This window comes from Tachysurus vachellii, chromosome 19 (genome assembly GCF_030014155.1).
Source record: "Tachysurus vachellii isolate PV-2020 chromosome 19, HZAU_Pvac_v1, whole genome shotgun sequence".
In the NCBI taxonomy this organism is placed as follows: Eukaryota; Metazoa; Chordata; class Actinopteri; order Siluriformes; family Bagridae; genus Tachysurus; species Tachysurus vachellii.
The window spans coordinates 21,402,967-21,427,966 of record NC_083478.1 but is presented as its reverse complement, the minus strand read 5'-3'; the positions used below and the strand labels follow the sequence as shown (position 1 = coordinate 21,427,966).

Here is a 25,000-nt window from a genome sequence, read left to right as displayed (position 1 = left end):
TTTTATTTCATTAAAAGTTTAGAAACATTTATGTGATAAATATAAATGTTAATTAAACTCGATAAATGATTACTGTATGTTATAATGTTCTATTAAAATGATTGTTAATCTGTATTCATCATGAGTCAGTTATAATGTTGTCGTATCGTCTCCACTTTATTTTCAGTGTTTGTTGTTGTTTGTTGTTTGTTTATTTATTTCTTTGTGTGTTTGTGTGTTTGTTGTTTGTGTTATAGTTTGAAAGTCTTCGATCCTCTTCCCCTACTGAATGTTGCCACTTCTCTCGATGGAGCAGACAGGTACAGCGTCAGAGCTCAGCGTGTCGCACTGTCCCCTAACCCCTAATCCCTAACCCCTAATCCCTCATCCCAATCCCCTAATCCCTAACCCCTAACCCTAATCCCTAACCCCTAACCCCTTACTTAACCCTCACTCCTCACTGGTATCTGTTTTGGACAGACACATAACTATTAATAGAGTTTAATAGTCTGGACACACACACACACACACACACACACACACACACACACACACACACACACACACAGTAGCATGTAGTCTGACGTTGACATGGTTTCAAGTTTGTGTCTTGACTGTGGTGTGTGTGTGTGTGTGTGTGTGTATAATCACACAGTTGTTCTGAATGTTACAGTTTCACCTGAGTGTGTGAGAGAAATCTGCAGTTTTCACATTTTCCAGAACTCACATTTCCACAGACCCTCATTTTTATCATGAATCTTTATTTTACTTGTATTTTATTTTTAAATTCTTGGCTCTGCTGTATAACTTTATCAGGTCTGTCTCATATTTATCTCACAGTTTGCCTCCTGTTTGTGCTTCTGTGGCTTTAGTGCTGGATTTCAAGAAGTTTTTATTTTCTCTCTCTCTCTCTCTCTGTCTCTCTCTGTCTCTCTCTCTGTCTCTCTCTCTCTCTCTCTCTCTCTCTCTCTGTCTCTCTCTCTCTCTCTGTCTCTCTCTCTGTCTCTCTCTGTCTCTCTCTCTCTCTCTCTCTCTCTCTCTCTCTCTCTGTCTCTCTCTCTCTCTCTGTCTCTCTCTCTCTCTCTCTCTCTCTCTCTCTCTCTGTCTCTCTGTCTCTCTCTCTCTCTCTGTCTCTCTCTCTCTGTTCCCTGTTTATGCTCTGATTTTGCCTCATCTCACACACACACACACACACACACACACACACACACACGGAGCCCCTCTCTTTGTGAGAGGTTTCCATGGTAACCACCTGCTTTGTGAACCCCATTTATTGTGAGGCCTCGCCTGACTTTGACCCTGTTTATGGTGTGTGTGTGTCTGTGGTTGTGTGTGTGTACATTGTGTATATTGGAAGCTGACACACTCTCAGTATTGCAGTTAGCTCACATTCTGTCTGTGAGGTAAGTGTTTAATTTAACTTCATACTGAACAACTTAGATAGGGTGAGCACACACACACACACACACACACACACACACACAGAGTGTCTTCTTTACTAACACTGATCTCTAATACAACGTCCCCATCTCTCTCTCTCTCTCTCTCTCTCTCTCTCTGTCTCTCTCTCTCTCTCTGTCTCTCTCTCTCTCTCTCTCTCTCTCTCTCTCTCTGTCTCTCTGTCTCTCTCTCTCTCTGTCTCTCTCTCTCTGTTCCCTGTTTATGCTCTGATTTTGCCTCATCTCACACACACACACACACACACACACACACACACACACACGGAGCCCCTCTCTTTGTGAGAGGTTTCCATGGTAACCACCTGCTTTGTGAACCCCATTTATTGTGAGGCCTCGCCTGACTTTGACCCTGTTTATGGTGTGTGTGTGTCTGTGGTTGTGTGTGTGTACATTGTGTATATTGGAAGCTGACACACTCTCAGTATTGCAGTTAGCTCACATTCTGTCTGTGAGGTAAGTGTTTAATTTAACTTCATACTGAACAACTTAGATAGGGTGAGCACACACACACACACACACACACACACACACAGAGTGTCTTCTTTACTAACACTGATCTCTAATACAACGTCCCCATCTCTCTCTCTCTCTCTCTCTCTCTCTCTCTCTCTCTCTCTCTCTCTCTCTCTCTCTCTCCCACAGTGTTACATAAACATATCTCACTGTGTCATGTCTCACGTTCCCAGGTGGACTCCGATCCTGATTACGTGTCTTTAGGTCACAGATCTAAGTTCCCGATTCCCAACATTCCCTCCCCGCTGGACACTCAGACCAACTGGAGTGTCACTCTGCCGCTACCGACTCCTGAAGACAGAATGAAGAGCCAATCACAGGCCATCGTGTCCTGCGTGGTGCCCATTGACGTCACAGGTAAACCGAATCAGACGGCGCTGTGTGAGTTCACATCTCGCTTCTAGATCGGCTGAGTTTGTTTTTTAAACAAATCCTTTTCCTAGAGCTAGTTTAGTGCTTCATCATGACTTCAGACTGAGTAATGATCAGTGTTCAGTGTGACTGAGTGAGAGGGAGTTAATGTGGGAGTCTGAAACAGTTAAGTTTATTAAAACTGGAAGGTTTAGATGTAAAAATGATTCTTATACCGACAGTAATGCTGTATTCCTGTAGATAATGATGAAGGAGCTACATATTAGATCAGGTTTAGTGTAACTGATTGGAGAACAGTGCAAACTTTAACTCGACGTCCTGTAAATGCTAACAGTTAACACAGGAGGGTTTATAATTTACAACTGATTACAACATGAGCTGCTTCGAATGATTTCAGTTTGTAATTATTTAATGAAAAACATAAAAAATGTAATAAGTAACGTGTTCTCTTCGTCCGTGTCTGAGGCGGCTCGGCGGTACGGTTCTCCTCTCACACACACGAGTCTGTAGTTTCTTCTCTTCTTTCTTTTGTACATGCCCTGAACCGTGCGTGTGGTTTTCAGAGGATTTCTCCATCACTGCTCGTCCCTCGGCGACACCTGCCTTCCTCAGTGAGATCTTTTAAATGTCCATTAATGTCCATACCTCATCTCTCCCAAACCCACCAAAAAAACTAGCCACAGATGAAAAGAGAGCGGAAGTATATAGATGTTTCGATTGTAAGGTTTTGGTAGACACGATCATTTGAAAGGTAATTCAAAATGTGCAAGTCACGTTATAAAAGCTGACGACTTTCTGGCTGCTTTCGAACCTTAATTTGTGCCAGAAACGCAAAGCTGTGAGACGCTACTCCAAGCATGCTAATGAGCTGCATTAAAATTACAAAAGGGGCCGAGCGAATGAATCCCCTCTGGACTTGAATGAAAGCTTTAAATAATCTTTTTTTCCAAAACAGGAAGTGATCTTTATAATAATTGGTTAAACTAACTCCTAGTCACTTAATCGTTCGATGTTCGATCCAATCTGTATCCATCTTTTATCCATAATTGCTAACACCGAATATAAAAGCACGAATTTCATGAAGATTTCCATAAAGCTAATCAACACCTACAAACTTGAATTAATTGCTAGCAATAATACAATTTTAGGTGATTCTTTTTTTAGGTGATAATAGATTTTGGAATAAAAAAACGATTATGGAGTGAAGATTTTATTCTGTTTGTAAGTTGTCTGTTGTCATTACTGTGCTGTGACTCCCTGTTTTTCCCGTGCATGAATTTGTGTTTTGTTGCCCAGCATTAAACTCCTTCCATTAACATCATTTATTTAAAAAAAAAAATGTTTTAAAGCCTAAATCTAGCAAATCTTGGGTTTAATTATATTGTGGGAAATAACTCAAGACAGTTAGCGACTAGAGTTAACAGTCTCCATGAGGGCAGAGTGTGAGAAACAGGAGGGTTTGGCAGAGAGCAGTTTCTCATGTCTTGGCTCTCTTTACAGGGGCCGGGTTCGACAGAGACGCCAGTGTTCGCTGCTCGCTAGTCTACTCACAGTCAGTGCTACAGAGGAGACGGAAACTAAGAAGAAGGAAAACGATCACGGGCATTCCCAGACCAGTGTGTCAAGACTTAGGCATGTAAATCTTACCACAGCTAGTAGAATTTTACTACTTTTGATCACTGCTTTACAGGTAAGCACTTAATAAACGGTATTCTCTTTCTTTTCTAGACTCTGATGAGTCTGCCGTGGCTAGCGAGCAGACTGTCCTAGTGCACTCCAGCCCTGAAACTTGTCAGAAGGACCTCACACTCACTTGTCTCAACACCAGAGACTCTGGCTGCCAGACGGAAGACTTCCTGATTGCTGTTGTGGCACCATCTCGCAGACGGATCAGAGCTCAGAGGGGTCAGAGTGCGACTTTTCCACTTTCCCATTCCACAGGAAACATACCGTCCCTGCCAGACAGTTCAGATACCATGTTCGCCAACTCCATCAGCTCCCATTTGCGCTCACAAAGCCTTCCTCGAGAAGGCACACGATTATTTGACAAAGTCCAAATTCTTAGTGATAATGATGAAGAAGAAGACAGAGATCTTTCATCATTCGAAGGAGAAAAATTCCTTCTAGTACCAGGAGAGGACATGCTAAAAGATGAAGAGAGCACCGATGACCAGGTACAGATAGAGTCACAGCTAGGAAGCTTTAACCAGCATCCTGAGAGCCCAGAGCATGTGTGGATGCAGAGAGGTAGGTCCTGTCTGCCTTGTAAAACTGATGAGATGTCGTCGAGCTCTGACACATTCAGCAGCCCTATTCACTCCAATGCTGGAGTTCTAGCCAGCCAGCTGGACCACAGGGAGGACCACCAGTCTTCCAGTGGAAACTGGAGTGGCAGCAGTTCCACATGCCCTTCACAGACATCAGAGACGATTCCTCCCGCTGCCTCACCACCACTAACACACTGTGACTCAGAACTGTCTCTAAACACAGCTCTTAACATCACCGAAGAGTCTCCTGAGCCATACTCTGGAGGCAGCCTGCAAGGTATAGGGGGTCACCAAACAGGATCATTTGCTTCCACTGTAACTGAAATGCTTGATGATGCTGGAGTTAGCAAAGCAAATGAAGCTGACTGGAGTTATCCTCAACATAAAGACAACAGGTCCTGTCTCAACTTCGGCCTTGAACACTCTAGGGATGGGGAGTCCTGCCTTGAGTGCCCCAGTTTTGTTAGCATAGCCACAATTGATAGCTTAGATAAGCCTCCGTCTGACAAGGCTGACACGACATCATACTTCTCTGTGGATGCCGAGGGCTACTATACCTCCATGCACTTTGACTGCGGTCTTAAAGGTAGTAAAAGTTTCACATACAACTATGCATCTGATGACCAGCAAAAGGAAGAGTACAAAGGTCATGAATCAAACAGAAGACGCAGTCATTCTCTAAGGAAGCCAAAAGTGAAGCCGTCACCTCCAGAACGCTGCTCGTCATTAAAAAAAATTAGCAGTCATGATGGATTAACTCCTGAAACGAGTAAACCAAAGATGATGAATGAGCAGAACTTACCAGTGTCTTCCAATGACAGGGATTTTCCATTGGCAGCAAGTGACCCCTCTGACCAGCCAGAGGGTGAGCAGTTGTTGGAGGCCTCGGATGGGCAAATTTCTAATCAGATTCCAGATGTGGCTTTGCTTGGCTCCACAGACAAACAGTCCTTAAACAACAATGTATTTGTGCAGTCTGACTATGCAGATCCCTGGCTTGTGAATGCCTTAAAGTCCAATGATACTTATGCATCTTTGTCAAATTCCAGCACTGCTACCGGGACCACAGTCATTGAATGCAGGAGGTCACAAGAGAGCTTAGAGTCACAGTCTGGCTCAAGGGCAACCACTCCGTCACTGCCACCTGGGGAATCCGAATTTAAACTGCCCTCCCCAGAGAAGCTGGTAAGTCTAGCCTCCCCTTCCAGTGGCTATTCAAGCCAGTCTGAAACACCAACATCTTCATCTGCTTTTTTTCCAAACCCTAATCCTTTGTCCCCCACTGGTGGAAAAAGAAAACCAAAAGTCCCAGAGAGAAAGTCCTCCCTCACTTCGCTGCAGAAGCGCACATCCAAAAAGGACCTTGAGCTACCCATTATACCCCCTACTCACCTCAACCTAAGTGCCTTTCACAATGGCAAGAAGCCTTTTTCCCCAAGAAACCACATCCATGTCCTTAACAACAACAAATACAAAGTGGCTGTGGCTGAAAATGTTGAACCTGGAAACACCAGTCCTTTGGAAATCACCCCGATGATGCTTCATTCTGTCCAGCTACGTTCAGTTAGCAAACCTGATGAAGAAAACCACAATCTGCTTTGCACAGATGCTTCCACTAGACCCAAGAAACCCACCATAAGCAAACTCAATGAGACCAGGAAGCCTCCACCTTATAGACCTCTCACCAGTGAATTCCTGTCTCAAGATAACTGTGAACCAGTGTTTACTCCTACAGATGATCAGGAGCTTGCGTGTCGACCGAGGATTTCCTTTACAAGAAACAGATTTGACAGGATAGCTCCGACACCTCTTTGGAGCATGAACACTTTCAGTTCATCTTCTGAACAAGTGAGCAGAGATAATATGATGGCAGACATATCAAAGGGTCAAAAGTTACCTGCTGAACCAGATGAACCTTTCCCTCAGGTCAGGATGGGAACAGAGAAGGACCAGGACGTGACTCTTGAGGCAACAGAAGAAAACCCCAAAACCGAATCACCACCTGATCATGATGTTAGAATCCCTACAAGATCTGAGAAATATGATCAAGTGCCTGACTTAATCCTTCACTCATCTCAAGATTCATCAGAAATTGATCCAATTAGCAATAACAGCAATCACAGAGAGGAATCAGTATCATCAGGTGGTGTAACCAGAAGTGCCTCACAGGAAACCATAGGAGAAGTGTCTACACCCGATACAGAGGATTACTTCAGCAAAGGTTAGTCACTGCTCCACAATCTGTCGTCTAACTCAAACCTTCCTGACTATCTTCTTATCTACTCACATTGCAACTTGAATGTAGAAAGCAGATCAAATGAGATGTTCTGTTGAAATTCCTTTGCAGAATCAACAACTAGTGATCCAGTAGCGTCGCCTTTAACTGATGAATCAACAACTGAGGATGACGGTGTTTTCCTTTCCCCTAGTAAAGCTCGTACAACCGAGGATCTCTTTGCCATGATCCACAGGTATGATTCACTACAGGTTTTTCCTGTAGGTAGTAATGAACTAATTTTGTATATCGTCGATGTCGGGCGGAATCCTCGTATCTCCAAAACCGTTATTCTTCAGGAAATTAAAAAACGCCGTACCTTATCTGCAGTACACAGGGTTTAGTCCGCGTTGCAGTGGATTGTCTTGCGCTAAATTCCTGTCCTCAGACGAGCACCAGAACTAGCGGGGGTCAAGATTTTTTTTTCTTTGAGCCCAGTGTTTTGAAGACATTTACCTCAGAAGACGTGTTGATTCGTTGCGACTCTTCTTGAGGAGAAATATGACGTGAAGCTCTCCCACGGAGTGAGGAAGAGGTGGACAGTTGAAGTGTCCAATGGAGTTATGAGATTTGCGCTCAAGCTATTTTCAAGACTTTAGATTGGTTAATAACTTGTAAAAATAACAGACCCACGTGGGGACTGACCAATAGCATCGATATGTGAAAAAATATGAAACTGACCAAATTTGGACATACGAGGTTTCCGCCCGACAGCGACGATATTCTTTTCTACCAAATCGATTTCCAAATTTCTGCTATAGATAAATTAGAATTTATTGCTATCTGCCATTTAAGGTCAAAAAGGAAAGTCCTTGGCCGAAAGGACTCAAAAGGAGATTCGGCCGTTCGGACTTCCTCGGGTGCTTCTCCTGCCACGTCCCCGAGTGCGCCAGTTACACCAACAAGCTCCCTACGAGCACCGAGCCAAATATACAGGAGTGTCAAAAAGTCGAACACTTCCAATGAGGAATTCAAACAGCTTCTTCTTAAAAGAGGAAGTCGGTCCGATTCCAGCTATCGCATATCAGCTACTGAGATCCTAAAAAGTCCCATTGCATCAAGAACATTCAGTGACACCGTGTCAGAAGATACAAAGCATCCTGAAGGTTTCCCTTCACCATTCCAGCTGCACTCTCCGGAGAAATCAGCGGAGGTTCTTCATAGCCCCTACCCGAAAGCCAACGTGGAGGGGTTCTCCACAAAGGTTTTTAGTTCTTCCAGACCAGGTCGTTCAAGGTTACCACCAGCCTCAAACAGCAGTCGTTACAGCACACGCAGTCGACTGTTCACAACACCCATGCAGGCGATTTCTGAAGGGGAAACGGAAAATTCGGACGGAAGTCCACATGATGACCGTTCCTCTTAAACAAAGAATGCGTCTTCTACCAGTGTTTATATAAAAAAACACAAAATCAAAATTTCTAAAGCTGTTTGTTTTGTTGCTTGTTTGTTTTTTTTAAAGATTGATTAAGTGGATTTAGACTTAAGATTTGCTGCCCTTTTGTAGCCCATTTGAAAAAAAAGTTTACAACTCATGAAATCGTCAACATAATACTGTATGTAGCGGACTTTTGTTGTACTATTAGCATTATGCAGAAAAGCTCATTTTAAAAATGTTATTATTGCGTTTTATATGGGCAATAACTGTGAAATAAATATAAAAATGTCCATGATTGAGAAACATAGGACAATCAGATAGTGGCCTTTTACACTGTTGTAGCAATGAGTTGATTTTCCGAACAAATATTTTATAGCACGTGTCAGAAGATCGATCTGAATTCAGCTTGAAATGACCCTCATTCGGCGGAATCGTTCCGCAGGTTAATTCTTGCTTTATATTTGCACTTCTCACAAATGGTCATATTAAGTAAAATAAAATATGCCAAAATATCTTAAGTAATGATATGGGATTAATCCCTTTTAGAATTTTTTCAGTGGTAAGAAAAATATCATGTGATTGTTTGTATATTAGATGAGAGCGTCTGCTCAGTGTGAAAATCTTCAACACCTTTGACCTTTAGAGAAACGAAAGGAAAAAACAAGCTGAGGTGTAACGAGGTTTAACTTAAGTGCAGAAGGTTTTAGTTTAAGTCGGGCTTTAAAGGATCGTGCTGAGATCGTGGTGTGTGTCGGAAAAGCAGGCAAATGTGATGTCGGTGGAAGAAAGAAGGGATTCGAAATGTTAACGAAAAAAAAAAAGCATTAAAAAAAGCTAGTATAATGTAACGAAAGGAGAAGTGCAGTGGTGTGTGTGAGAGAAGGAACAGGTTAGTGTGTGTTACTGTAAGTGTTTAGAAATGTTTATGTAATGAAGATTACTAAGATTTAGAGTTTTGTTCATGAGAGACTGGATTTGGTATTTCTCATAAACAGAAATAACAATTTATTTTTATTATTTACTTTTGGTACTAAGGGACGAATCGTCTGAAAAGATCCTGTGATGTGATGTAGGAAAGATTTAAGACATTTTATTTATGAACTTGTCGAACGTTACGTTTTTGTCCTGAGATGATTAAGCTCTAGTAAAGAAACACAACACTGGTCCGAAAGACACCTTTAACCACTTTAATGTAGCAATGATAAGCTAACATGTTCATGCTAACGTGTCCTTTTAGCTGCCGAGTCCCGATAGGTGGAGCTCCGTAACCGTCCATAAATATTTCATTTCAATAAGTTACTCGTGCTCTGTTTTGTTTTTCATTTTATAAAGTATAATTCAACATCTTGTTTAGACTCAAAGCTGTTACACCACACCGCTGGAGCTCTGGATTGTGATTGGTCGGAATTCAGTTGTTGATTAATTGTCTATAACAGCAGCTCTGACAATAGTGCAGCCACAAACTGCAGGTTTATTTTATTTAACACACTTGTTCAGATTTGTTATCGTTTCTATAGTAACAGCTCACTCACGATTACGATCTACATCCACAGCTAAAAAATCACATGTCTTTGTGTGGTGAAGGAGTCTCCAGTGTGAGCACTGTGTAACAGACAGAGATGAAGCTGGAGCTGGAAGTTCAGGACGTTTTGTGGTTTCTTGGTAACGTGAGACGCTGAGACGCTGGTGAGGGGACGGCTGTTTATTGGCTGCTCTAGTTTCAAAGACATTTTGTGTAAATATAAACAGATAATAACACAAAGTGTTGTAGCCTTAATTAACATCCTGTATATCGTCGCTGTCAGACGGAATCCTCGTATCTCCAAAACCGTTATTTTTCAGGAAATTAAAAAAAACGCCGTACCTTATCTGCAGTGCACAGGGTTTAGTCCGCGTTGCAGTGGATTGTCTTGTGCTAAATTCCTGTCCTCAGACGAGCACCAGAACTAGCGGGGGTCAAGATTTTTTTTTCTTTGAGCCCAGTGTTTTGAAGACATTTACCTCAGAAGACGTGTTGATTCGTTGCGACTCTTCTTGAGGAGAAATATGACGTGAAGCTCTCCCGCGGAGTGAGGAAGAGGTGGACAGTTGAAGTGTCCAATGGAGTTATGAGATTTGTGCTCAAGCTATTTTCAAGACTTTAGATTGGTTAATAACTTGTAAAAATAACAGACCCACGTGGGGACTGACCAATAGCATCGATATGTGAAAAAATATGAAACTGACCAAATTTGGACATACGAGGTTTCCGCCTGACAGCGACGATATGCAGTAGGAAGCTGTTTGCTGTTTAGCTGGAAAAAATGAAATGGTGGAAATTTGCAAAGCAAAGCAAATAATTACGGTTTACAGTCGCTTTAAACTGAAAAGGCAAAAACGCAGAGAAAAAATATTCAATCCAGCAACTTAGACTGTGTTATTGCACTGATGCAGACGACTACATGAAGTTTTGTCTTTTGCTGTAGTAAAACTATTTACAGAAAAAAAAAAAAGAAAAAAAAGAAAGAACAGTGCATGTAACACACACCAGGCATGTTCCTGTAACACAACTATAACACACAGACAGAGACAAACACCTCGTTAATGCTGATAGTGTCTGTGTGTGTGTGTGTGTGTGTGTGTGTGTGTGTTTTGGTACGAGCGACACCTCACTCTGACCGAAAGCTTTGAACAACCAGTAAGCATCACTTTTGTAAGTTTTGTATAGATTTGTGTACATATGTATGTGTGTGTATATATGACACTTTTTCAAATATTACTTTTCATAAAAAAAAAAAAAAAAGTAAAAATGTTTTTAGAGTTTACATGAATTCCAACCTTTTGTATATTTTTTTTTTCTTGGAGCTGTTTTGAGTCTTGTATTTATTTAGTAAACTCTGTGGTAAATTCTGCCATTAAGCTGTGCAGCAGTTTGATGAACTGCTGTGTGTGTGTGTGTGTGTGTGTGTGTGTGTGTGTGTGTGTGTGTGTGTGTGTGTGTGTGTGTGTGTGTGTGTGTGTGTGCGCGTGTGTGTGCGTGTGTGTGTTTACAGAGAACGCCAATAAATGTGACTGCTTTAAACAACAATGTTTTTGGTGTGTGTGTGTGTGTGTGTGTGTGTGTGTGTGTGTGTCTTTCATGAAGAATGACACACATTAAAGATAATCACAAGGAAAGGAAAAGATATGTTTCTGAGATCAGAACATGAGATGTGAGAACTTTTAAGATAGGTCTGAAACTGAAAACACCATCATCATCATCATCATCATCATCATCAACATTATTCATTAATATTAAAGCACGTGTTCTTCCACTTATGTGCTTTAATATTAATGTGTGTATATGTGTATATATATTAATACACACAGCCCCCCCACACAAACACAGACCAACACCTTTTAAACTCTCTCTAAAACTAGGAAGCTTTGTTATTTGTATGAAACGAGCATAAACTCACTGTATTATGACCACACTGTGTTTATTCAGTGAGTTTGTTGTCATCTCCAGTTCATGTTCTGTTCACACTGATTGTTGACGTGAGCAGATTCGTCATTTCTTTAATCCAGGTCTATAGACAGAGGATCTCCATTTTATAATCTGACAGAGACACGTGCTATGGTACAGATTATTACAGATTATTATACAGATTGTTAGATTATTATAGAGATTATTACACAGATTGTTACACAGATTATTATACAGATTATTAGATTATAATACAGATTATTTCACAGATTATTACACAGATGACTATACAAATTATTGCACAGAATATTACAATTATTACAGATTGTTACACAGATTATTATACAGATTATTGCACAGATTATTACACAGAATATTACACAGATTATTATACAATTTATTATACATATATTACACAGATTATTATACAGATTATTACACAGATTATTATACAGATTATTACACAGATTGTGGTCCAGGATCGTAAACAGTGTGAGGAGGAATCATATTAAATCACACTGAATGTAACACTGGCGAAGTTAGTTATTTTGCATGGATATAAATGTTAAATAAAGCGGATTTACACTCGATGTGAGGATGAACATTGCACCTTTAAATCACGACCACTGTGCGTTCCACGAACGGCCGGAACGCGGTATCCGCGCATGCGCAGTGCGCCGCTCAGTGTCCGTGTGCAAGGAGGAACTGAGCAGTTTCACTAAAATAAACATCCACCTTCTGGTTAACATCAGCGACCAGCAGCAAGACACACAAACACTGCGGATCATGTCTGCACACGGTAAGAGCTGGGGGTTGTACTGCGCTCTGAGACGGAGAAAGAAAGGAAAAGCAAAGAAAAGAAAAGAGAGAAAGAAAGGGAAGAAAAGAAAGGGAAGAGTGTGAGCTGAAAGAAGCGCAGCTGCTGTTGTGTTTCTTCTGCACGTCCATTCACACTTACGGATCTTTTGTAGCTTAGATTATAGCAGTAAATGTTAGAAAACACACACACACAGGCGCGCACACACACACCACACACACACACACACACACACACACACACACGGTTATTTGTACAGACAGAGCGTTGTATCCTAAATGACCTCCTAGTGAACAAGGCGTCATGTAGGGCACCTGTAAAGGGACTGGGACGAAATTTAGGACACGTTTTCTGACCGAATTCCTTTTTATGTTCCTCAAAGTCTTTAATTCCAGGAAGATAATTTATAATAATCCGGTATTAATGTTTCTTTATGTGTCTGAATGTTTCATCAGAGCTCTCGGGATTGTTAAATGCCTGTTTTTGTTGCTTTTCCTCTTTATTCAGTGTGTTTATGTTTCCTACAGATGACTGGGAGACTAAACTGGAGATCAGGGCGTGTAGTTTAGGCAGCAGTCCTGCAGGGGGCGACAATCACACAGCCTGCAGCTCCCCGGCTGACTCCACTGTACTCAACTCTGTTCTCTCATTTACACTCCATTTATTTACCTTCTTGTTTATCTCATAAAAATACACAATTAACGGGAAACTCAGACCAAAAGCAACGAAGCATCATTAAGTTTTATATCATTATAAGTGATCGATGTAGTTTATTATTGAATGTATAAAATGTATTTATTTATAAAGCAGAATTATTATATAAAGTTCATGTCTACTGTTGTTTATTAATGTTACTCTGGTGTTCAGCAGCAAGTCTTTAAGATGCTTCAGTCTAAAGGACGTTCTGTCGTCTTGTGTCCCTGACATGAACAGTACAATAAACTGATCAGAGATGTTTCTCTTTCTGTCTGAAGGGAAAGAGTGAGACGTCTACAGAAATCTTTGGCGCTGATCCGTTAAGAACTCTGGGAGAAATTCTCGCCTACTGTCAGGTAATAATCATCATATTCCCTGTGAGTCTCCGGTGCTGCTGAGGTCTGGATTGTGATTGGTCAGGAGGTGTTGATTAGTTCTCTATTACAGCAGCTCTGACAGGAGGGTGTTAGTTTTCTGTAAGGAGAAATTTGTTTATGTAACATGTGGTGAGAGACAGAGACAGACAAAGTGAGAGAGAGAGAGAGAGACAGACAGACAGAGAGAGACAGAGCGAGAGAGAGAGATCAACAAAGAGAGAGAGAGACAAAATTCTATTCTATATTTCTTCATTCATTCGTTTCCTACCACTTATCCGAACTACCTCGGGTCACGGGGAGCCTGTGCCTATCTCAGGCGTCATTGGGCATCAAGGCAGGATACACCCTGGACGGAGTGCCAACCCATCACAGGGCACACACACACACACACACACACTCTCATTCACTCACACAATCACACACTACGGACAATTTTCCAGAGATGCCAATCAACCTACCATGCATGTCTTTGGACCGGGGGAGGAAACCGGAGTACCCGGAGGAAACCCCCGAGGCACGGGGAGAACATGCAAACTCCACACACACAAGGCGGAGGCGGGAATCGAACCCCCAACCCTGGAGGTGTGAGGCGAACGTGCTAACCACAAAGCCACTGTGCCCCTTTTATTCTATATTCATATTTTATACTCATTCTGTCTATATAGTTTAGTGTTATTAATGTTTGTACTTTTGAGTGTCACAAACTGCTGGAACCAAATTCCTTGTGTGTGTCAACACACTTGGCCAATAAACCTGATTCTGATTCTGATTCTGATTCTGATTCTGATCAGCTCAGGGTTTACAGTAAGTCTAGAACACAACAGACATGCTGCTCTGTTTCTTGGTGTTGATCCTGAGTTGTGGTTTCTGCAGGTGATGTACGAAGCCATTCAGAAGCTGGATGAAAAGTTTGAGTTGCTGCAGGCGAGAGTGACACACATTCAGGAAGATCAGATTCACGTCGAGGAGGATCAGTCCGAGGTAAAAACCAGCCTCAGATGCTAGCGATCCCTCATGTGGACAACACTGAACATAAAGTAAACGTTATCCAGACGTCTTGCTAAATCCCAAGTATTTGTGATATTTCTTCTAATAACGTGATGTTTAGCTCTCAATAGAGAGGTTTAAACTCTTCCTGTTCTTTCTGAAGATTTACATGCTGGACGATACAGAGGTCGACCAAATAAATGATGAATCTTACCATGTCCTCCATCATCAAGTTCCACCCTCGGTTCCTCCGTCTCCTGAAGGTTCAAGAACCCTAGACCTTATTGTTACCTCAGAAATCCCCAACTCACCGTCTTCCAAGAATGACCCTCAGCAGTCAGGTTCGATCTCCGCAGCATGTCGCGGTGTGAGAGACGTGTTCTTAGAGCAGCAGAACATTGCAGAAGATCATCCTGACACCAACGCCGGACACTCTTCATCTCCGCAAACCGTCAGGAAAATCTTACAGCAGCACCGGAAAAGTCCCGATCCTCAAACACACGGTGAAACTGCAGGTAACCAGAAGCTCTCCTGTGTTTTCCTGACGTCGCAGGTTCACCAGGTTTGATGTACTGTTGATGTTTTTTAAAACGGAAGACGCTTCTGGAATTTGCTTAGCAGGCGACGCGAAGCGTGAGAACAGTGTCATTTTATTCACAAAGCGTTTTACTGTCGCATCTGTGGACAATGTTGAGGTTTCAGAAAGGTTCTTCTTGTATTTATTTACACAGTGTGTGTTCACAAAATGGCTGAAACCAGAGAAACCTTGTTAGCGTCCAGCGCTAAGTCTAATAGGTCTAATAGGTCTAAGTGTAAGTGCTCAGTTTAACAAGTCACCTTTAATTTCATTTCTTGCTTAAAGGTGGGGTCTCCGTTGTTTGAAAGCCAATGTTGACATTTGAAATCACCAAAACAAACACGCCCCTAACCCAAATGGGTCCCACCCCTGTTTTTATAGCTCCGCCCACACATACACCAGACAAGTATTATGGCAGATCCTGCAGGGGGCAGCTGACCGAGGGGATATTTTTATCAGTAAATGAACACAATGAGTAACACTATGTTAATACAGATGTGTGTTTGTAGTACTGTGTGTCGTACCGTTAAAGTTTTAGCTCCGTTTCACTCTGAAGACGTTCAGTTCTCTTCAGCGCTGGAAAGCTGATCCTATATTAACACGTCCTACTTCTTACCTTATCGTAAGCCTTTCTTCTCTTTCTTTCTTTGTTTTTATCCTCCATGTCAATGTTAAAATCGCTTTCTGCTAATGTCACACATGCGCACTGAACACTCTCTCCGCCCATATTGACAAGACACGCCCCTTTCTGCTCATTGGCTACACGTTAGTTTTGTTTTTGTTTAGTTTGGCGGCCCGACGCAGTTTTCTGCAGCGTTTCTCAAACAACGGAGACCCCACCTTTAATGACACACTCTTATTTGTCCTACAGGAAGCAGGAAGTTCGTCATCCCGAGCAGTGTGTTGACGATGGCCGGCGCGATGGCGAGACCGACGGTGGCCGCTCGCTTCCTCATGCGCAGCCTTTTCTCCCGTCAGGAGCTGCTGCATGGGAGCATCAGAGGATACACTGCTAGAGGATTAAAAAAACTAAACCCGGAAAAAATCCGCGCCATACGAGGTGAGATCACACACACACACACACACTCACACACACTCACTCACTCACTCACACACACACACTCACTCACTCTCTCTCTCACACACACACACACTCACTCACACACACTCACTCACACACTCACTCACTCACTCATACACACTCTCACACACTCACACACACACACTCACACTCTCTCACGCACACACACACACACACTCTCTCACACACTCACTCACTCACATACACTCACTCACACACACACACTCACTCACTCATACACACTCTCTAACACACTCACACACTCACACTCTCTCACGCACACACACACACACACACACTCTCACTCACATACACTCACTCACACTCACTCATACACACACACACACACACTCTCTCACACACTCACTCAAACACACACACACACTCACACACACTCACTCACTCACTCATACACACACACACACACACACACACACACACACACTCACACTCACACTCTCTCACACAGATTACTGATTTAATGGGATTCAATTTGCTTGAATAGTTTTTTCCTCCTCAGAGTGGGCACAGGTGACGTACCCAGAACACGACCTGCGTGAGAAAGGTAAAGATTGGAAAGCGTGTCTCGCTGTAATGAACGAAGGAGCAAGACACATCCGACTGAAGGAGAGAAAGCGTAAGGTACAGTGTTCAGTGTTCAGTGTTCAGTTTCAGCCTCCAGTGTCAGTGCTGTGTGACTAAAGGTTTTGATAAGAATATGACATGACGTTTGGGGGCGGAGCCGAGCAGCTGGATGATTACTGCAGCGTGACTTTGTACGTTTGCAGTTTAAAGCAGTGAGAGTTTCGAGTGAACAAGTGACGTCGGGGCGAGAATTCAAACCCGAGCCCGCTGCTGAGATCGACGTGGAGCTGTCAGACGGGGACAGTGATGAGCTACAGCAGAGGACGGCGCTGAAAAACAAACTCAGAAGAGACTCGGACGAAGAGCCGCTGTCAGAAAACGATTACTCGTACGAGCCGGTTGCTCAGGGTAAGTAAGTGTGGACACGCATCAGGAGCAGACTGGGAGGAAACTCATGAACTCTGAGGCTCCACCCATTAAAGCCCAGTGGTGGATGTGTTAGTGTATCATCATCTCTCTGGTGTGCTCATCAGCTTCTTCTCCTGTTTGACTGCAGTGTATCTGGGTCATCCGGATCGGGACGTGAAGGTGCCTCAGGTTGCGATGTACTCAGCGTTACAGAGGCCCAATCCTCCGCTCGCCGCTCGCTACCTCATCAGGTTCCTCTTCCCAGAGGAGGTGTTGGTGCAGAGCAACGTGTACGGCAACGCCAAGTATGGCATCCTGCCTCTGGACCACAACAAGATCTCAGCACTGAGAGGCACCAGCCACACACACACACACACACACCCACACAAACTACTACTACACACACACCCACCCCCACACACTAAATAAATGAAAGAGAATAATGAAGTGGTTTCTCTCTGTTTAGAGTATCTGTGTGAGCGTTTCCCCTACATGAAGCTGGAGGACGACGGCCCCAACTGGAAGGCGTGTGTCTACGCCATGAACGGAGCCATCCGGAAAACCAGACACACGCTGAAGAAATGTCACAAACAGGCACAAGACGCCACTCTGATGACGTCATAACCACGAACAAAAAGAAACACAAGTACACAAACGTCGTCAATGTCATTTTAATTTATTTGCAAATAGAAATGAAGTTAATAAAAAAAACAAAAAACATGATGCATCTTTATTCCAGTGTTATATTACAACAGTACAAACAGATGAGTGTTTCTTTATGAAGTGTAAATAAGGAGCATCGGCGCACGCAGTGACGACATCCACACGCCAGACCATGCTGAACGCGACGCCTGGTGAAATTAATTTAACTGAAATGAGAAGAAAAAAACAAACATTTGTATAAGCTACGATCACACGGTTGTTGCTATGGTTACCGGTCTCTGACTCGCAACATACTGAAGAAATACAAGATTCCTTTTCTGTGTCATTTATTCAACTTTTCAATGCGGTGGTCAAAATCCGCCCCCTAGCGGCCGCCACATACATTTTATTTGCAGCGTTAAACTATTGAAGGTCGTCAGGTATAAACGCAGATAGGATGTAAAACATTAAAACATTTAAAAATAAATAAATCTTTATTTAATGTATTGAGCTGAAGCGATCTGATTGGACATCCAATTTTTTTTCCTCTAAAAAATATCTTGCATTAATATAAAATTAATCAACACATTCTGCCTAATCGCTCACTCGTTATCGTTCCTGTCCTCGCTGCCCGGTGCCTCCTCAGGGTCGGATCGAGCTGCAGTGTGACGTTTCCTTTGCTTTCTCCATCGCTTCATTCGGCTGTTCTTCTGCACAGCTTCATCTCGTGGCTCCTCCTCTTTCACCAGTCTCGCTGCTTCCTGTCGTGTCTCGGACGCTCTGGGAGCTCGGCGTCTCCTGCGCTTGTCTCGCTTCCCGCCGGCGCCATGAGGAGGGACGTTTTCCGTGACCTGCAGCCGCTCTGGGTTTCTCAGCAGCTTTGCCTGAGGTGAAGGTCCGAGGCGCTGTGACAGGGAGCGGGAGAGCTGAGCGCCTCCTACTGACGCAGTCAGCTGTAAAACAACAAATAGTGATCACTAAGTTCACAACGAAACCCTGGACCAGGTTTCTCCGTCTGTTCTGAATGAAGCACAAGCACATCACACTTCACTAGCAGAATTAAAGCTCTTCAAGTGGTTCCTGTCTTCTTCTGGGGTTTAGTGAAGATCTTTATGTATTAATTGAACCGATGAGAGAAGAAGATGAAGGTGAAGCTGCAGTACCTTCTGTGAGACGTCTGGGTTCCTGCATTGGGACTGCAGGCTGTCGATCTTCTGCTCGAGCCTTTGCACTGCTGCGTGCAGGAACTGACCGAGTGAAAGGTGAAATATTTTATTCTTCAAATAATAGAAGGATGTAAATAATGATTTTTCGGACACATTCTCGTTGTATCCCTGCACTGGACGTGTGACGTAAAGGACCTAAAGCAGAACGTTTACCCTGCAGTAGCTGAGGACCTCCAGCAGTACGTTCTGCTGCGTTTCACCGACTCTCGCGCTCTCCTGTGATCAAACACAAGCACGTGGAGAAACATCTCAGTGAATTAGTACCACTGATTAGAAAGCCATCACTCCTGACCATGTGGGTGGACTTCACTCACCATGCCTGAAGGAGGATGAAACTCAGGAGGCTCCGTGGCAGCTGGAGGACTCGTCTCGGTGTGAGGTACGGCGCAGGGCGTCGACACGAACCTCTGCTCCACCTCACACTCGTCTGGCCAACATGGCCTCTCTCTTGTCCAGCTCCTGTTACTCTGCTCCTGTGAGTTCAGATAAGGAGGAGAGAATCACTCCATTTAATCCAATATCCAGCTGTTACTGAAGGATGTCACGGTGTACCAGGCTGGAGTCTAGACGTCTACAGATGTTCTAACACTGAGCTATTGGAGCGGAAATGGTTTGATTGCTTTGTTTAGTTGTTTCATGTAGCTACGTTTAAATGTACAACACAGCATCCCAAATAAAACTGACTGAAGAACCTCTACAGATCCAAACTGTTGGGTCGGGAAAGAGAGAGAAAGAGCGGGAGAGAACAAGAGAGAGAGAGAGAGAGAGAGACACACAGAGAGAGAACGAGAGCACGAGAAAGACACAGAGAGAACGAGAGAGAGACACAGAAAGAGAGAGAGAGCACAAGACCTAGGACGCTGGCATTCACATGAATCGGTAGAGTGAAAGGTGACAGAATTCAGATGAGCCCCAAGAGAGAGAACGATAAAAAGTGAAAGCATTAAGTAGTGATTCACTTTTCAGCCACTAGAGGGGGATCTCTAACAATTAAGAGAAATCTGGCTCCGTTCCTTCAGATATGATTCAGTTCATCGACTCTCAGCTCCTGAATCACGGCACACTGAATTGTACAAAGTTTACAGTATTTGACAGCGAGAACCTTTTTGTGTAACATACAGTGATACACAGGTAGGACAGGTAGAGTGATACACAGGTAGGACAGGTAGAGTGATACACAGGTAGGACAGGTAGAGTGATACACAGGTAGGACAGGTAGAGTGACACACAGGTAGAGTGACACACGGGTAGGACAGGTAGAGTGACACACAGGTAGAGTGACACACAGGTAGAGTGACACACAGGTAGAGTGACACACAGGTAGAGTGACACACAGGTAGAGTGACACACGGGTAGGACAGGTAGAGTGACACACAGGTAGAGTGACACACAGGTAGAGTGACACACGGGTAGAGTGACACACGGGTAGAGTGACACACGGGTAGAGTGACACACGGGTAGAGTGACACACGTAGGACAGGTAGAGTGATACACAGGTAGGACAGGTAGAGTGACACACAGGTAGAGTGACACACAGGTAGAGTGACACACAGGTAGAGTGACACACAGGTAGAGTGACACACGGGTAGGGTGACACACGTAGGACAGGTAGAGTGACACACAGGTAGAGTGACACACAGGTAGAGTGATACACAGGTAGAGTGATACACAGGTAGAGTGACACACAGGTAGAGTGAGGACAATCATAAGCTTTTAGTCTGACAAAGAGAAAGATGGGTGAAGATAAGGAACAGAACAGAGATGAAATAAATCGGTCTCATTCACTCCAGTCTCCATGTGCAGCTCACTACTGACCTGAACATACTGAACACATCTCCATCTCAGTTTCACTACATTTCCACATCTGAATGTTTAGATTTTAATGAATGTCGTGATGAACAGAGACAGAGAGAAGAAACACGATAAAGAAATCACAACATCTCACGTTACACTGAAATTCATCTCACGTTGCGTTTATTCATGCAAACCTCCAGATGTTCCTCAGAGAGTTTGCTCCTCTCCCATCAACCCACTTCCTCTGAAAACAGGAAGTAGTTACAGCATGATCTCACATCATCTACCCACTGATCGTCAGTCCTCCATCTACATTCTGTGCTAGTTTTTAGTTTCTAGCCTCATGGTGATGGAGGAGGTGCTACACTGAATGCTGTTCATGAAAAACGTGATGATGATGATGATGTACTGTAGGTCGCTCTATAGCAGGGATGGATACAGCGATGGACGCTGGACATCTCCACCTGTACCGTCCGCTGTCTCTCTGCGTCCCGGTTTAAGCCGCAGTCCCACATCAGAAGTCAGTCTGAAGCTGTAGCTAAACGTTTGGTAGTAATGATGAGTCGGTGAACCTACAGGAAGGACGTTTGGGTTGAAAAGACAGACAGAAAGGGACAACGTGCTACACGCTGATTTACTGAAACTTCACTCAACTACTACGGACTTTTTTACGTGACGTCTCCTGACGTCATTAACGCTACCTGACGTCATTAACGCTACCTCTTGAGCCGTACATGACTCGAACTATACTAGAGTGAGAATACGAGGTAACGGTGATTTAAATCCAGGCACGAGGATGTCAGCACGATCGAGTCTCTTTCACTATTCCTCCTTCCACACACACACACACACACACACACACACTATTGACTAAGCCCATGTTTGTCCTCCAGGTGCTTGAACATGTTGGTGGTGTTTCCTCCGTGACTGGACACTTTATGGAAGCACATCTTGCAGATCGGTCGTCCGTCCACGTTAATCGTACCGTCCGGATTCTTCAGGTACCCGAAATATTCCCAGACGGACGACCGGACGCTCTTGGAGGGAGGGTGGAGGTCGGTGGGTTGTCCTCCTGCGTCCACCCCCAACTTGGAAGCTCTAATTGCGTTCTGGAACGACAAAGTGGACGGTGTTGAAGAAACACGTACACTGTAACCATGACAACACTCACAGCAGTGCTAGCTAGCTAGTATCTAGTCTCACTCGGCGCTCGACCTCGGATTACGTTCGTTTTTCCTCGGCAAGTCGTGAAGTTTAAAGATTCTCTGAAGCTTTGGATACAGACACTGAAGAGAGTTTTAATTACTTATTTAATTGTCTTATGGAGGTAAAACACCTTCTGCTGAAAATTCACACACTGTTGTTTTCTGTAAGGTTCCAAAAATCTCCTGAAAGCTTCACGCGCTGAACCCTGACGTTACCTTTAACTCTTCATATACGGAGAAATGGCAGAAGTGCAGATGTCTGATCATTTTCCTTCCGTCTTGGCTTGAAACCTTTTTGCCACAGATCCTGCACACGGGGCATCCGTCCTCTTCGATCGCTCCGTCTGCGTTTTTGGGGAGTCCGAAATGTTCCCAGATCGGAGACAACGGCTGTTTGGATGGTGGATAAAGTTCTGGGAGATTTTCAGCCAACACCACTTTGGGTCTTCTGTCTGGGATCTAATAAGAAACAAAACGTGGCTGATTTAATTCGTTACAACAATCAGTGACGTCACAATCGACGATATAACGACCTGTCGTCATGTTTATCAGAAGTTTAAACCTTGAGGTCGTCGTAGACGTTCCTGTGATGGTCTTTGAGGTGTGCGGTCATGTTGGCCGTGACTTTCCCCTTATTGGACACTTTTGAACGGCAGATCTTGCAGATGGGGAAGCCGGCGCAGTCGGCAGGACCCTCCGTGTCCCTCAGGTAGCCGAAATGTTTCCAGACACCGGACCTCACTCTGTGTTCAGGTGGATGAAGCTCAGGGAGCTCAGTGGCGCCTCCGATGGTGAAGGGGTTTACTTCCCTCTGCGACATCAGAACAAAATCGCCAGTAAATAAATAAATAAACAAACAAACAAACAAACAGTAAGTATTAAGTTAAATTCTTCACCTGCACGTCGGTGTAGACGGCGTTGTGATTCTCTTTAAGGTGCTGCATCATGTTCGTCGTCGTCTCGCCTTTAGAGATCAGCTTCCGGAAGCAGAGCTTACAGATCGGTGCTCCGTCTTCCACCAGGTCGCCGTCTGTCGACTTACGATATCCGAAATACTCCCACAGTTTGAGGTTGTACTGTCCGCTGGGAGGATGGAGGTCAGACGGCAGGGAGAGATCTTCAAACGTCTCGCTCGTAACCGCGCTCTAAAAAAAAAAAGTCAAGTCATTTTACCTGATTATGAATTTTCAGACTAATCAGAGAGAGAAGTCTGTGTTAACGGCGTTTGAGACGATCTTTCGTACCCGGACCTCGTCGTAGACGGTTCGGTGGTAATCCTTCAGGTGTTTAAACATGTTTGTAGTGCACCGTCGCTTAGAAGCTACTTTCTGTTGACACAGTTTGCAGATGGGAAAGTCGTCGCACACGACCGAGCCGTCTGCGTCCTTCAGGTAGCCGAAATACTGCCAGACCGCAGATGTGACGTTCTGAGTTGGTGGGTGGAGCTCCGGTGGTTCGATACCCCACGCTGTTCTGAGGGTGGTGATGGCTTCCTGATGTACAGTCAGATATTAAGACGCGATCTGAGAAACTGACCCGATCTTAATGAGTTAATTAGCGCTACAGCTTCAGCTACGGTGTTAAAACACCTAGTTTGTGTTTATAAGACCAAATAAATAAATAAATAAACAGAAAATATCTATGTTTAAAGGACATATTATTTATAAAGCTGTAATTATATTCAGTTAACAATCTCTAATGTAAAAAAGTGAGTTGATACGAGTCGCTAAAGTAGGCAAGTCATCCTGTATTTACGTCACTTATTTATTCTTACTGATCAACATGTTCACCTGCACTTCGTTATACACAGACTGGTGTTTTTTACGAAGGTGCCTCAGCATGTTGGTGGTCGGCGTCCCGCCCGTCGGGGGTTTGATCATTTTCCGAAGGCAGATTTTACAGATCGGGGCTCCGTCGTCCTTCAGCTCACCGTCTGCGCTTTTCTGATATCCAAAGTGATCCCATAACTTGATGTCATCTTGGCCGCTCGGTGGATGGAGTTCAAAGGGTCTGTAGATGGACTTTTTTGTAACGGCTGGCTGAAAAATTATAAACACACTGCGGTGCTTATTAACTGAAGAGTGTGTATTTAAAGTGAGATTCAGTTTAAAAACAAGTCCCCACAAACCACCTGTGAGTTCTGTTCCCCTATAGCAACAAGTGTGTGTGTGTGAGAGTGAGTGTGAGAGAAAGAGTGTGTGAGAGTCAGTGTGAGAGTCAGTGTGAGAGTCAGTGTGAGAGTCAGTGTGAGAGAGAGAGTCTGTGTGAGTCTGTGTGAGAGTCAGTGTGAGAGAGAGAGTCTGTGTGAGTCTGTGTGAGAGTCAGTGTGAGAGAGAGAGTCTGTGTGAGTCTGTGTGAGAGTCAGTGTGAGAGTCAGTGTGAGAGTCAGTGTGAGAGTCAGTGTGAGAGTCAGTGTGAGAGTCAGTGTGAGAGTCAGTGTGAGAGTCAGTGTGAGAGTCAGTGTGAGAGTCAGTGTGAGAGTCAGTGTGAGAGAGAGAGTCTGTGTGAGAGTCAGTGTGAGAGTCAGTGTGAGAGAGAGAGTCAGTGTGAGAGAGAGTCTGTGTGAGTGTGTGAGAGTCAGTGTGAGAGAGAGTCTGTGTGAGTGTGTGAGAGTCAGTGTGAGAGTGAGTCAGTGTGAGAGAGAGTCAGTGTGAGAGTCAGTGTGAGAGAGAGTCAGTGTGAGAGTCAGTGTGAGAGAGAGTCAGTGTGAGAGTCAGTGTGAGAGAGAGTCAGTGTGAGAGAGAGAGTCAGTGTGAGAGAGAGAGTCAGTGTGAGAGAGAGAGTCAGTGTGAGAGAGAGAGTCAGTGTGAGTCTGTGTGAGAGTCAGTGTGAGAGTGAGTCTGTGTGAGAGTCAGTGTGAGAGAGAGTCAGTGTGAGAGAGAGAGTCAGTGTGAGAGAGAGAGTCAGTGTGAGAGA

At 43.9% G+C, this 25,000-nt stretch overlaps 4 protein-coding genes across 7 annotated transcripts in view; 2 read left to right on the top strand and 2 right to left on the bottom strand.

Annotated features, from left to right (window-relative positions):
• nhsa (Nance-Horan syndrome a (congenital cataracts and dental anomalies)) overlaps positions 1 to 10,714 on the top strand; it is a 44,652-nt gene extending 33,938 nt beyond the window's left edge. The window contains exons 4-9 of the mRNA XM_060894966.1: positions 237 to 299; positions 2,126 to 2,309; positions 3,825 to 3,956; positions 4,053 to 6,812; positions 6,939 to 7,062; positions 7,662 to 10,714. Coding sequence (XP_060750949.1) covers positions 237 to 299; positions 2,126 to 2,309; positions 3,825 to 3,956; positions 4,053 to 6,812; positions 6,939 to 7,062; positions 7,662 to 8,232 — 3,834 coding nt within the window. The 3' untranslated portion in view covers positions 8,233 to 10,714. The remainder of the gene's footprint in view (positions 1 to 236; positions 300 to 2,125; positions 2,310 to 3,824; positions 3,957 to 4,052; positions 6,813 to 6,938; positions 7,063 to 7,661) is intronic.
• Positions 10,715 to 12,252: 1,538 nt separating this feature from the next.
• Positions 12,253 to 17,937, top strand: zgc:113423 (uncharacterized protein LOC569178 homolog). Its single transcript, XM_060894340.1, has 10 exons — positions 12,253 to 12,488; positions 13,034 to 13,134; positions 13,481 to 13,558; positions 14,453 to 14,560; positions 14,730 to 15,081; positions 16,015 to 16,203; positions 16,745 to 16,866; positions 17,013 to 17,217; positions 17,366 to 17,569; positions 17,684 to 17,937. The coding sequence occupies exons 1-10, from the start codon at positions 12,287 to 12,289 to the stop codon at positions 17,839 to 17,841; spliced, it is 1,719 nt and encodes a 572-aa protein (XP_060750323.1). The 5' UTR covers positions 12,253 to 12,286; the 3' UTR covers positions 17,842 to 17,937.
• On the bottom strand, positions 17,889 to 19,582 carry si:zfos-905g2.1 (uncharacterized). Its single transcript, XM_060894344.1, has 5 exons — positions 19,400 to 19,582; positions 19,239 to 19,301; positions 19,023 to 19,106; positions 18,466 to 18,812; positions 17,889 to 18,086 (listed from the first exon to the last, which is right to left on the bottom strand). The coding sequence occupies exons 1-5, from the start codon at positions 19,400 to 19,402 to the stop codon at positions 18,083 to 18,085; spliced, it is 501 nt and encodes a 166-aa protein (XP_060750327.1). The 5' UTR covers positions 19,403 to 19,582; the 3' UTR covers positions 17,889 to 18,082.
• Positions 19,496 to 25,000, bottom strand: part of LOC132862355 (uncharacterized) — a 17,465-nt gene continuing 11,960 nt past the window's right edge. For 2 of the 4 annotated variants that reach the window (XM_060894336.1, XM_060894339.1), the window contains 6 exons: positions 23,875 to 24,123; positions 23,329 to 23,577; positions 22,981 to 23,229; positions 22,647 to 22,895; positions 22,301 to 22,543; positions 21,045 to 21,988 (listed from right to left, as the gene is read on the bottom strand). In XM_060894336.1, coding sequence (XP_060750319.1) covers positions 21,743 to 21,988; positions 22,301 to 22,543; positions 22,647 to 22,895; positions 22,981 to 23,229; positions 23,329 to 23,577; positions 23,875 to 24,123 — 1,485 coding nt within the window. In that variant the 3' untranslated portion in view covers positions 21,045 to 21,742. Of the gene's footprint in view, positions 19,559 to 21,044; positions 21,989 to 22,300; positions 22,544 to 22,646; positions 22,896 to 22,980; positions 23,230 to 23,328; positions 23,578 to 23,874; positions 24,124 to 25,000 lie in introns of those variants that run through there. The other 2 variants (XR_009650022.1, XM_060894338.1) reach the window with 2 other exon arrangements.

Excerpts from the sequence above, each read along its gene's own strand:
- zgc:113423 (XM_060894340.1), top strand. The coding sequence starts at position 12,287 with ATGAACATTGCACCTTTAAATCACGACCACTGTGCGTTCCACGAACGG. Across the intron at positions 13,135-13,480 it reads GCTCCCCGGCTGACTCCACT|GGAAAGAGTGAGACGTCTAC; the intron begins GTACTCAACTCT and ends TTCTGTCTGAAG. Across the intron at positions 15,082-16,014 it reads AACACACGGTGAAACTGCAG|GAAGCAGGAAGTTCGTCATC; the intron begins GTAACCAGAAGC and ends TTTGTCCTACAG.
- si:zfos-905g2.1 (XM_060894344.1), bottom strand. Across the intron at positions 19,107-19,238 it reads AGGTCCTCAGCTACTGCAGG|TTCCTGCACGCAGCAGTGCA; the intron begins GTAAACGTTCTG and ends TCACTCGGTCAG. Across the intron at positions 18,813-19,022 it reads ACCCAGACGTCTCACAGAAG|CTGACTGCGTCAGTAGGAGG; the intron begins GTACTGCAGCTT and ends GTTGTTTTACAG.